The following is a 12,723-nucleotide window of genomic DNA, read 5'->3' as shown; positions in this document are numbered from 1 at the left end:
CATGATGGATCCATGTTCTCATTCTGTTTACGCCAAATTCTGACTCTACCATCTGAATGTCTCAACAGAAATCGAGACTCATCAGACCAGACAACATTTTTCCAGTCTTCAACTGTCCAATTTTGGTGAGCTCGTGCAAAATTGTAGCCTCTTTTTCCTATTTGTAGTGGAGATGAGTGGTACCCAGTGGGGGGTCTTCTGCTGTTGTAGCCCATCCGCCTCAAGGTTGTGCGTGTTGTGGCTTCACAAATGTTTTGCTGCATACCTCGGTTGTAACGAGTGGTTATTTCAGTCAAAGTTGCTCTACTATCAGCTTGAATCAGTCGGCCCATTCTCCTCTGACCTCTAGCATCAACAAGGCAATTTCGCCCACAGGACTGCCGCATACTGGATGTTTTTCCCTTTTCACACCATTCTTTGTAAACCCTAGAAATGGTTGTGTGTGAAAATCCCAGTAACTGAGCAGATAGTGAAATACTCAGACCGGCCCGTCTGGCACCAACAACCATGCCACGCTCAAAATTGCTTAAATCACCTTTCTTTCATATTCTGACATTCAGTTTGGAGTTCAGGAGATTGTCTTGACCAGGACCACACCCCTAAATGCATTGAAGCAACTGCCATGTGATTGGTTAATTAAATAATTGCATTAATGAGAAATTGAACAGGTGTTCCTAATAATCCTTTAGGTGAGTGTAAAGCTATTTAGAAATTGCGCACGCTCAAATCGTGATTTTATGACGATTTCGATTAATCGCACAGCCCTAGTCACGATTCCTCAGTTAAATTTGAGTACTCTAGTACTTATAAATAAAATCCTTGAATGCATTTTGCCTGTGTTGATTAACCAGCAAAATACCAAATGTGGCACATTTCATAGACAAGAATCCAAGAAAAGCATTATTACACTGTTTTCTAAGACTGCACAAAATATTAAAACCATTTAAATAATAAAGTGAAGTGCTATTGTGAATTCACAAGGGCTGTGATTCAATTAAATAAATATATGTGCTGCAGGTACACGTGCATCTCAGAGTGGCGCTGTTCACAGCAAATGCCGCTCCACACAAACAGTTAGCATTTACATGCACAGATCATCAGACTCCATCTTTGCATTTGCTGTGAATCTAATGAAATAACGTTCATCTGGGAACAACGTGCACCATTCTATTAGATTTATAAGGGAAATAATTTATAAACCTATGTCAGCACAGGAGAATTACATAATTATCTTCTAAATATTTTAACTGTTCATCATGATTTAAAAATAAGTTTAAACCCTTGCACTGAGTTTGCATGCTTTGATGTCAACAAATGACAAAAGTGGTCAAATATTACAGATTAAGTGGACATTTGAATTAAATGTTTAGTCCATATTAAACAAGTATTAGATCATGATGTAAAATGTAAAAACAATGTTCAGGCCGTTGGCACCCTCTGCAGGCATTTGACATAATACATAATGTTCATATGATTATAGTAATGATTATATTGTTTATGTTAAGTTAAACTGTTTATGTTAAGGTATGATTATGTTTTATTACATTATGTATTTTAACTGTTTTGTTCAATAAAACCATATGATTACTAGCTTTTGATATTTCATTTGAACCAATGATTATTGCCTCATTGCTATTTTTTTATGTGTTTTAAGGTCACATTTTTAAAGTCTATTGTTCACTTAGGTATATTTTTATTACTACAAAAAATTATCTTACTCAATTAATCGTCAGAATATTCGATTTCCAAAATATTCGTTAATGACAGGCCTAATTGTAGGCTCATTTTGTAAATGAAATTTAAATTTTAGACAAGCACAAACTAGGAGCTAAATGCAAAAGGTCACATTTACAAAATTAGGCAATTATGTTTGTCCATCTATGCATATATCTTTATGTGTGGAGACAAAAGCATGAGGTTAATCACTGTCTGTCACGCCAGTTTATAGTGATCGTGTATATTTGCAATGACAGTGATGAATGGGATACCAATGGTATAAAGAATTAAAAATAGAATTAAAATAGGTTTTTATGTTGTTTTTATGTTAAAAAAATTTAAGAAAATTTTGTTAATTTATTTTTAATTCGTTACTAATTTTAACTAATAGGCTAAACTTTATTTACGAAAAAAATAAAACACATTTCAATTTTAAAAGCCTTTTGGATGACATATGCAATAAATTGTATTTTGTCTCTCAAACAGTCAAAAAGCACCTGATGGAGTTTCAACATCACATCAAGCTTCTTCCAATTCATAAAGATGAGGATAAAGATGTGCCACCTTGGCCAGAGTCACCTTGAACCCGTGCATCTTCCGAGGTGGAGCCGTGCACAAAATTACAGGAAAAAAAAAAATGAATAGAAAGGCAAAATTACAAAAAATGTTGTGCACGCCTCAAGGCAAAATGGAGTCTGGCGCACTCAATGTGCATGACCTTTCACAAGGTTGTTTTTTTGTTCACTCATGCTTGTTGCACTTTTGCGTTGAGTCCTTTGGAAGGGCAGTCAAATTATAAAAGGTGCACATGGAACAAGGCTTTAAATAGGGCTGTGCTCAGAATATCAATACAACAATATACTGTGACGCATTGCCTTGCTGATTACAAGCACAAAAAAAGGGCGCAGCCAACAACGAGGAGTGGTTAAAGCGGAACAGGGACAGCGGAAAAAACGAATAGGGTTAAATTTGCACACGAGATGGGAGTGATCATTCAAACTCGCTGTCTAGGCCCCACTAAAAAAAATTTTGACTGAAAATTTTTCCTCAGCCAAACCCCATTCCGTAGCCATACATGTCACACACCCAGTTTGAGCAGTTTTTTTCTTTTTTTAAAAATGTTAATTTAAAAACTTAAGGAGCACCTTCTGATCAATAATAAAAATTTCTCAAAGTGATTTACAGAGGCAATTTCTTTTTACCTTTGTAATGACATTTTTCACATTTTATTAATGTGCAGTTCTTTTTCTGAGGATTTTTTCCAGCTGTAATGGCAGGATTATTTCCCATGGACCACACCCCCTCCCCACCCAAGAATCACGTGCACTCAGAATTGAATTTATTTTAACTAAAAAAGGCAAGTAAATAGTAAATATTTAAAAAAGAACAAATAAATTAACAGCAATCAATAGCTTAAACAAAAACAATAAAAAGATACAAATTAAATTAACAGTACTTTATTTTTTTCAGTTAGGTCTAACTATAATCTATTCAACTGTAAACAACACTGGGTAGTCTTCACCGTATTATGAAAGACAGCAGGAGGTTTATTTAGGCTGCTGTCTTTTTAAGACCTCATGCACAGATCTAATATACTATTACACATGGCTCTATGCTTACTTTTCTTTTTAGTAGCACTTGTCCTCCTAACTTAAAAAATTTAGGAGCACCTTCTGATTAATAATCAAAAATTCTGATCAAAAATTATCCTTCCTAATATGAGGTGACATTTGACTCCTCAGAGAGACTTACAGGGCTAGTTTCTTTTGTTAAAATTCAAAAATGTATGTTTATAAGCTTTTTAAAATTTCTATTTAAAACAATATAAGGAGAAGTAGAATATGACAAATAAGTTACCAATCATAATTAGCATTAATTAGCATTAATAAAAAATGTATTTGTACTACAGCGGTGGCACAGAACACAAAAGTGGCTTGTAGGTACATTTTCAGACATTTAACGAGGCTCAGAGGTGGCATGAGTGCAATTAAATTCATACATTTATATGGAGATTGATGTTTTAGAAATAAATTTTTGATTACAGAAATATTAAATGACTTAACTGAAATTATATGCTAAAAATGAAACTAAATCCGCCTGCAGGTGGCATCAAGTAACTGATTTTATCACTGAATCATTCATTCAATTGATTCATTCAAATGGCTGATTCATTCAGGAATGAAGCAAGTGACTGTCATTATGAATGGGTAATCATGAATCACTGACTCACTAGATTCTCCAAAAACACACTTTTACTGAATGAATGAAACTCAGCTTTGTTTGCTTTTAGAGATGTGAAGCAGCTGAGCTGTTACTATATATTGAACTATTTTCTTTGAAGAAATAGAGCAAATCCTAAAGAAATAGAGTTTATTGAACTGTTGTTTTAAATCAATATCACATTCGCAAACTACCTTAATAACTATTAAAAGCTGTAACTCTCCTTATCGCGAGCGAGAGAGTTCTCAAGACTTAAAAGCACGTGCAAATGATACATTCCGTCATCGCGTTATAAGCATACAACCTGCGGGAATGGCCGGAAATAGCCCTTCACTGCAAAACACAAGACCCAGGGGGTTTAGGTTTAGGGGCGGAGCTCTATGATATGGGTAGGTTTAGGGGCGGAGATGGGTAGGTTTAGGAATCAGGGGGTGGAGATGGATATGTTTAGGTATATGAAAGGTGGGAGGAGTTTTATCTGGCTAACCATGTCCCCTGGATCTTATGTTCTGCAGTGAGGACCATCTCCTCTGTGTTCTCTGCTAATAACCAGACTGTGAACGATGCGAGCATGCCATTTTGGGCATCAGCCATTTTGAATTATGTTCTAAAATGCTGTATTTTACGAACGCATTAGCGTATTTTTACAAAACTAATTACAAAAATCTTCAGTTCTATACCCTCATGGAACTCAAAAATTTTGGGGGAAGCGCCACCTTGTGGTCAAGTTATGATGAAATGTAGAAAAATGCTAATAACTTTTGCTTACATTAACCTATTGTAATCAGACTGATTTTGATAGATTCCTTGGATCATGATGAGAACACCTATACCAATTTTACCAATATTGGCTGAACTTCCTGTCCACCATTTTGATTCATGTTGACATCCTACTTTTTCGAACTCCTCCTAGATCGTTGGTCTGATTTTCACCAAATTTGGCTTGGATCATCTTCAGACAAAGCTTGCAAAAAGTTATGGATTTCTTGTTGATACATGCAACGGTTATCGTTAAGCACATGAATGAATTTGCTGGAAAGATGCCAAACTGCATCTGAGGGCTGTATCTCTGCAAAGGTTTGAAATATTTACACCAAACCTTGTATGTGCCATTGTCACCTCACACTGATCATGGCACATCAATTTGGTAACAGTGCCACTTATTGGCAAAGAGTAATAAACCATTCATTAACCTTTAATTATGAAATTTCCAAAAATGCTAATAACTTTTGATTGCATTAGGCTATTGTAATGAAACTGGTCACAAAATATTCCTTAGGTCATGCCGACAAAAGACATGTCAATTTTTTAGTAGGAAATCTGAACTCCCTGTCCGCCATTTTGATTTATGTTAAAATCCTACTTTTTCTAACTCCTCCTCAACTGTTGGTCTGATTTTCACCAAAATCGAGTCATAACATTTTCATACAGCACTGTTACAAATTTTAGGCATGGTGCCAAAATAATTCTGAGGCTATATCTCTGCAAAGCTTTGACATATTTGCACCAAACTTTGTATGTATCATTGTCACCTCACACTGACCATGCCACGTCAATTTGGTAACAGCGCCACCTATTGGTCAAGAGTAATAAATCATTCATTAACCATTAATAATTACATTTATAAAAATGCTAATAACTTTTTACTGCATTAGCCTATTGCAATTGAAACTGGTCTCAAAATATTCTGTGGCTTATGCCGACAACATAGATACCAAATATGCCAGAGTAAGCTGAATAACTTGTTGTCCGTTATTATTTTTTTTGTTGAAATACTTTTTTTTAGATCTTCTTATAAAGTTTTTTTTATTTTTTTAAAAATATAGTGTGATGTTATTTTGACTGTGCTGACAAAAAGCTATGGATTTTGTGTCGATAGACAAAACCATTTTCGCATACCACAGCAACGAATTTGAGGCATGATGCCAAAATGGCACTTGTAGCTGTATCTCTGCAATGCTTTGGCATATTGACACCAAACTTTGTGTGTGTCACTGTCAACTCACACAGAATACACCACATCGATTTGATAACAGCGCCACCTATTGGTTACACTTGATAGGCCAATAAATCATGCTACTAGAGGTTGTATTTATGATTTTTCATCCATTTCAATTACAATCATCCTAAAATTGCTTTTATTGCTCATTGTTGCATTTGGTCTGATGCTCCATGCCATGCTTAGCTCCTCAACTTGCCGCTGGAGTGCTTGGCCCCGTAATTGCTGCTTGCAGCTATATTTATTATTATTATTATTATTATTATTATTATTATTATTATTATTATTATTATTATTATTATGGAGTTTACAGGGTATGGTGGTTTTACTGTTGCTATTGTAAAAAAAAATAACTATCATATTTAAAATAGAATTCAAATTTACTGTTCTAATTTAATAATGATAATAAAAACAGGATTGATAATTCGGAGGATGAGAAAATCAGTATAAGCCTTTTACCAGTATTGCGATCATTATTTTTAAGGCACTCTACGTTTTTTTAATTAATACTGTAATAATAATAATAAAGTATGAATAGTTTTAAGTCAGATAACATAAAAAGACCAGACCCCTCGGCGCTCGTGAAACTTTTCTCAATCAAACAGCAAGAACGAAAGAGAACGGGCATCATTGTTTGTATTGCTGTGTGTAGAATTATGTTAGCTGCATTTTTAATACTTAATAAATATTTTATTTTAATTTAAATGTAAATTTGTCCCCTGCACTTTATTCGGGAAGGTGTGTTCACATAGAGGCTTTTACGGGCCAGTGTAAATAAATCTAGATTTAAATTCAAAGTGGCAGGATCTATTGTCTATGCATGACCTGACATTTTTTGTAACCAGTATGAGGCGATGTGAACATCATGGACACTGAACACTCTCAGGCAGTATACGTTTCATTCATACTCGAAGCCAGAGGATAATCTCGTGCAGAAAGTCCAAAACAGACTCATAGAAGTTATAACTGATGATGTGCAGGAAATCCCTAATATGGACAAAAGCATCCAGCTATCTCTGTAGGCAAACCAATATCTGCCGTAGCGGAGCTGAATAAAAAACACAAATGGTTTGACTGATTAAACGTGAAGACAATAAACACATGATTGCGACAATATGTGGTTTATGTGTGTTTTACATGTTATCTCCAGGTAATAAATAAATAAACTATATGAATAATGCAGTACTTCTTGACATATCCTTTAGTATAGAAACTATAAAATATATTTCCTGCCTTATTTTGTGATAAAAATGGGAAAAAGGTGTTATTAGTAGCCTTTATAAATCAATCATAAATTTGTCATTAGGAAAATACTGAACAAAAATATTATAGCCCCTTGCTACAGCTAACATTACTTCCACAGGCTACACACAGCAATATAAACAACAGCTGTGCATGCTCTCTTCACATCGTTCTTGTAAAATAATAATAATAATTGAATAATAAAAATATACACGCACACTGCTCCACTGAGAACTCCACTTACTGGCAGCCGCAGATGTTATTGAAGGTGTCTGGTGGCAGGCTAAATTAATAAAGGTGTCTGAACGTGAGGGATCACCCGGAAGAGATCGCTAGGTGAAAGGTCATCATATAGATCATTTTATTTATAGCTAAATTATTATTCATTGATTTTACTAATAGTTAGATTGGGCAGGCCTTCACAAAAGGGCATGTAATTACAAAAAAAAAAAAATGCGTTGACAAAAGGGCACTTTGGGCATCAAGGGGAAAAGGGGCAGGTGCTCAAGCTGACAACTCACCTTCCAGGTTGGGTAAACTGTTATCGCAGGTAGCATTAGGGTTGAGACAGGTTTTGTAGCAAGGTGTATGACAAGGACTGTAATGCCATGTGCAATCTTCTGTTCCATAATTGTAGTAGTCACAGTACACAGCTGAGAGGAAAACATTGATATAAGTATGAACGTGTACAGTTGAACTAAATGAAATACAATAAAACTGCAGTACATTGTTGAAAGATAGAAATCACTTCAAGCAATGATCGGACAATCGATTCATTCACATAATCTTTTTTTTGTGAAAACACAGTAGCTGAAGATTCAGAATCTGCATGAAAATCACATTTAAAGATTACAGATTATGAAGTTGCACACTAGAATTGAAGATGCTTACGGCAGATCTCAGGTGTTCTCCAGTTCACACAAACATCTGCCTCATTGCAGGCTTGAGCATAAGCTGTCACAGCTGTGCAGAAACACTCACAATCTCCACCTGTGTTACATGCACACGAGTCCTTCACACAGTTCTCATAATATGGGTTTTGATCCACCTGTGGGAATAAGCATTTCCATCCTTAACAAATATGTAGGATTCTTGTATAACACATTATAGGGAACTCCATTTATTGACTCAAAAGTCTTTGCAACTGTACCTTGTTATGGCAGTCTTTGAATGGACCCTTGATGTCCTTGATAATGCTACATTGAATTTTTGCCCATGTCTCTCGATTGGAGGTCTCAGAGCATGGGTTAAAGTCTGGTTTTGCATCTGGGCAATTACTTAAAACTTTCCAGCTGTCCACAAACTCCCTTATATTTGTAGTTGGCAAATTTCCCTGAGTGGTAAAATCATCTTTTGCATTTCCATTGAAATTTCCGCACAGACCACAGACGTCTCCCTGTGAAAAAGTAACAAAGCACAGATGTTGCTCAACAAATAAATCAAATTCAGGGACTATTGTACAATATCTGGAAGTATCAGTTCAAAACATGAAAAAACTGCAGATCATTATTCAAGATTTCAACTCACCATGTGCTGAGGTTGCAGAATGATACGGACAGTGGTTTTGCGGTCCCACAAAACTGTCAGTCCGATGTTTGCATCAATGACAAGGTACATCCCAATGCTTCTCTCAATGTACTTGATCTCTGGACCACTTCCAGTATCAGCGGCTGTTACAGTTCCACCAGAAAGCAGCAGCATTGTCCTCTTTGTGAAAAAGAATTAAAAAAAAAAAACAATCACAAACATTGTAATCCAGTGACTGACATTGACTCTATATTGCTTTGAAATGTTGAAGAAGATGGAGGGGAAATCCATCATTGGCCTTTTAAATGTAAAATTGCGTGCACTATTATTGTCTTATACCACACGTAACTATAACATTAACATAACAACAACAATAAAATAAACTAAACATGCTGAACAGATTGCTTTAGTATTTCATGACCCTTAATGTAGCATAATATTGAATGTTTTGCTAAATATAACACGTCCTTACCCCCAAAAGTATCTTGACAGCCTTTGAACATGTGGTTCCTGTTGTTCCACAAGGCATATTCTCAGTGATCACATGAAAATGGCCAGTTTTATTTCCACACGTGTTCTGCAAAACAAGAGAATGTGACTTGTTGCCTCCTGAAGGAAGAGCTTTATTTGTAATTTCATTTAAATAAAGCTTCTGACCAAATTCACATACCTGAGCAGCAATATAACTGCAGCCTCCACTGAAGCCGAATGTATGCTGATCGAAAGTTCTATAATGTCCGCTGCCGTATATGGTGCATATTCCTGGACACTTATAATGTGTACATTTCCATTTTCCCTGTTGGCAAGTGCTGTAAATATAGAGGTAGACTCAAATCTTGTGTGGTTCTACAGTATTATGCTATAGATCATTAAAGGCCAGGTTGTATTTTCTCATTATTTAGGGGTTTTATGGTAATGTAACTTTAAAGTAGCAATGGTAATGGCTGTTGTTTCATTACTTTTTTTATTACTTGAAATAAAGTTCCCCTTCAGGACCTCAAGCTGGGTCAAAATGCTATGGGGACGCCTTCAGTGTGACCGCGCTTTGAATCATGAATTTAATCAGACCAATGGATGGGCGAGATGTCACGGGCGGGTGACATAGAGACCAGAAAGCTATAAAAGCACGTGCGGTGGAACCGGCATCAGCTTTATGTCCTTCAGCAAGCGCTCTGTGTGTGTCAGTCAAACTCTTTGTTGTTTGTTAACCTGGTGGTTTGTCTCACCAGTAAGCTCTACTATGTCTAAAGCGTCAATGAGGATTCGCCCCCTCAATCGCCTCAGTATGAGAAGCTAGTGAAGGTGGTTACTCATGCCGTGGCCAAGTTGAACATCTATTGGCCTGCCGAGAAACAGACTGAGCTGCAGAAAACCAAGTTGGATGAATGCTTTCTGAGGGTGAGGCCGTCACTGCCACCTCCACGCCGGAGCCTGCCATTCTTCCCCAGCCTTCACACCGAGGTGTCGAGGTCGGGGAAGGAACTAGATGCTGTGGCTCGGTGCCATACTTCCGGCATCCCTGCGAGCGCTTGCTTCATTCCTAGAAGTTGATGCCAGTTCCACCGCACATACTTTTATAGCTTCCGGGTCTCTACATCACCTGCCCATGACGTCTCGCCCATCCATTGGTCTGATTACACACATGATTCAGAGCGTGGTCATTCGACTCAGAGTCTCCTTCCTTCAGGGAACCATGGTTACATGTGTAACCTGAAGACGTTTTCATTACTTGAAATAAAATAATCAAACTAAAAAAAAGTAAAAAGTAAAAAAATAAATAACTTATTTTATTTCAGCTATTTGCAACATTTGTACTGTGCACAGTTTAACCTCAAGTACTAAAAAACTATTAAAACTTAAATAAAAATGAATAAAAAATATATTTTTTAAAAAAGTAGTTTAAAAATGACAAACACAAAATTACTAATACTTTAAAATTTAATTAAAATGTAAAATATAAAAACACCGGTTTTACAGACCATTTATTGCAATCTGTGGTTATCTGAGATCCTTGTGCATAAAACTGTCCATCATGTGTACACGGGCAGTTATCTGGTTTAACACAATTTCCTCTGCCATCATCCAATAGACCTGAAGGACACTGGCAGCCAGACTGACAGTCCACTGAGAACTGGAAAGAAGGGAAGAAAACATTATGTACAAGCAAAATGCTGTTATTCACACTAATAACACCAGCAGAATCAAGTGAAAGACAATGGAAAAGAAAAAGAGAGATGTTGGAATTTACAGACTCACACAGTCAACTTTCTGTTGCAAACAAGTCTTTGCACACTCCAATCCATGTTCATCTGGGGCTGATGTACTGCAGTTGAAGAAAACCTTCGGAGAGGAACATCCTGCAAAAGATATCAAATGCAGATGCTGCATCGTTCATTTTTATATTTTTTCTTTTTATATCACAAACCATATTTAAAGACTATTTACATCAGACGTCGAGCATATTTGCAGATAAGGGTGTACTATTCATATTACTATTTTATATTATATAAAACAAATTTTAAGTGTTAAATTAAAGCAAAAGCAAACTTATTTAACCTAAGCAGTAGATGAAAGTAATTTTTCATACCCAGAGTTTGGGGTTTCCAGGAACGACAGTTGAGTTTTCCATTCCTACAAACACTGGACAAAAACATAAGATAAAACTCTATTAAAATCAAAGTTATTGTATACCTAGTGCACTGATACCTATATTATCATTCACTTACCAGTGTTCATCCCTAATGGTGACAGACTTCCCGGGATTAATTTGCTGTCCATTTTGGAAACATGAACATTTTTCCATTGGTACACACAGTCCATTCTCATCTTGGTAGAGTCCATCTGGACATGCACATCCATCAACAGGCACGAAGTCAAGACTGCAGCTTTGGCGCTCAGAGGCGAGAGACAGACAGGAACGCTGACAGGTCTGCAGCTCATAGGAGTAGTTCTGTGAGGTCGGGCAATTCTTTGTATACTTCTCTGTAGAGACCAGTTTTTTATATTAAATTTAGTTCTAAAGCAGTTTTACAGAGCAATAGTGCAAAGGAAAAATTGTACACTGTACAAAATTGTATATGCATTTCTTTGTTCATGTGAAAAACGTTAAACAAATCACAAATAATCATACGATTTTCAACCAAAAGCAGAATGTTAGTAATGACAGTAAACTTTTAAAATATTTTTGATGTTTTGTTCACCGAAATTTTCCCCTTATGCATTCATTTACGTTTTCAACCATCTTACCGCACACAATTTTTCGCCAGCCTTCGAGGATTATTCCTTTAGCTGCACAGGCCCGGGCGTATGAGGAGAACACCGCACACAGACAGTCCTCACTCTTCTCACAGTTACAGCTCGAGTATCTGCATCTCTGAAAGCACATAAACATGTTGTGTCACTAAATATTATGGAAGCTGAGATAAACTGCATTCTTTTTTTTCATAAGCTAAGCTAAATAGAATTTTATTTAAATTTTAATAAAAAAATAAAAGCACAAAACAAAATTGCTAAAACTTAAACTAAAACTGAATCTAAACAGAAAAATAAAAGCTAATTCAAAATATTAATAAATGCTATAATACAATATGAATAATATAAAATGAATACTGGGTTGCTTAATTGCAAAAGGTTAAGAAAATGTTACTTGTCTCTCTATAATCCGCAACTGTTTCAGATCATACTTTGTAGTAGCTGTCTGGATTGACAGTGGTGTGACATTTGGCAAAGAGGCTCTTCTTGTCCTGCATCTTGGAACACCAGTGATTGGCATATTGCTCTAAAAGCATCATAAAATATGGTATTTTAAGCAATACTTCTACTTAACAACAAAATGCATAAATGAACAAATACCGTGTATTAAAAACATGTGCACCAAGTAATTTTATGTAAGAATACTGACTGATGCAACAGTATTAGAAGAATACTGACAGCTGTTGATGTGGCTTTGGTTAAGGTTTGGTTAAAATGAATTTGTGCACTTCTAAAACCTTCTGTAGATGTTTACAACAAATAAAATA

General features: G+C 35.9%; 1 protein-coding gene across 1 annotated transcript in view; it reads right to left on the bottom strand.

Moving 5' to 3' along the window:
* The window catches only part of LOC109086696 (mucin-2-like), a 37,538-nt gene that overhangs the window by 13,449 nt on the left and 11,366 nt on the right, over window positions 1–12,723 (bottom strand). Inside the window, exons 14-25 of the mRNA XM_042715906.1 lie at window positions 12,388–12,482; window positions 11,951–12,077; window positions 11,431–11,686; window positions 11,292–11,344; window positions 10,961–11,061; window positions 10,684–10,835; window positions 9,375–9,513; window positions 9,177–9,281; window positions 8,705–8,884; window positions 8,328–8,573; window positions 8,069–8,225; window positions 7,699–7,830 (exon numbers count right to left, since the gene is read on the bottom strand). Of these exons, the coding sequence (XP_042571840.1) occupies window positions 7,699–7,830; window positions 8,069–8,225; window positions 8,328–8,573; window positions 8,705–8,884; window positions 9,177–9,281; window positions 9,375–9,513; window positions 10,684–10,835; window positions 10,961–11,061; window positions 11,292–11,344; window positions 11,431–11,686; window positions 11,951–12,077; window positions 12,388–12,482 (1,743 nt within the window). The remainder of the gene's footprint in view (window positions 1–7,698; window positions 7,831–8,068; window positions 8,226–8,327; window positions 8,574–8,704; window positions 8,885–9,176; window positions 9,282–9,374; window positions 9,514–10,683; window positions 10,836–10,960; window positions 11,062–11,291; window positions 11,345–11,430; window positions 11,687–11,950; window positions 12,078–12,387; window positions 12,483–12,723) is intronic.

The sequence above is a fragment of the Cyprinus carpio genome, chromosome A25 (assembly GCF_018340385.1).
Source record: "Cyprinus carpio isolate SPL01 chromosome A25, ASM1834038v1, whole genome shotgun sequence".
NCBI classification, from domain to species: Eukaryota; Metazoa; Chordata; class Actinopteri; order Cypriniformes; family Cyprinidae; genus Cyprinus; species Cyprinus carpio.
Note: the sequence above shows the minus strand (reverse complement) of the source record. Positions and strands in the feature narration are given on the sequence as shown.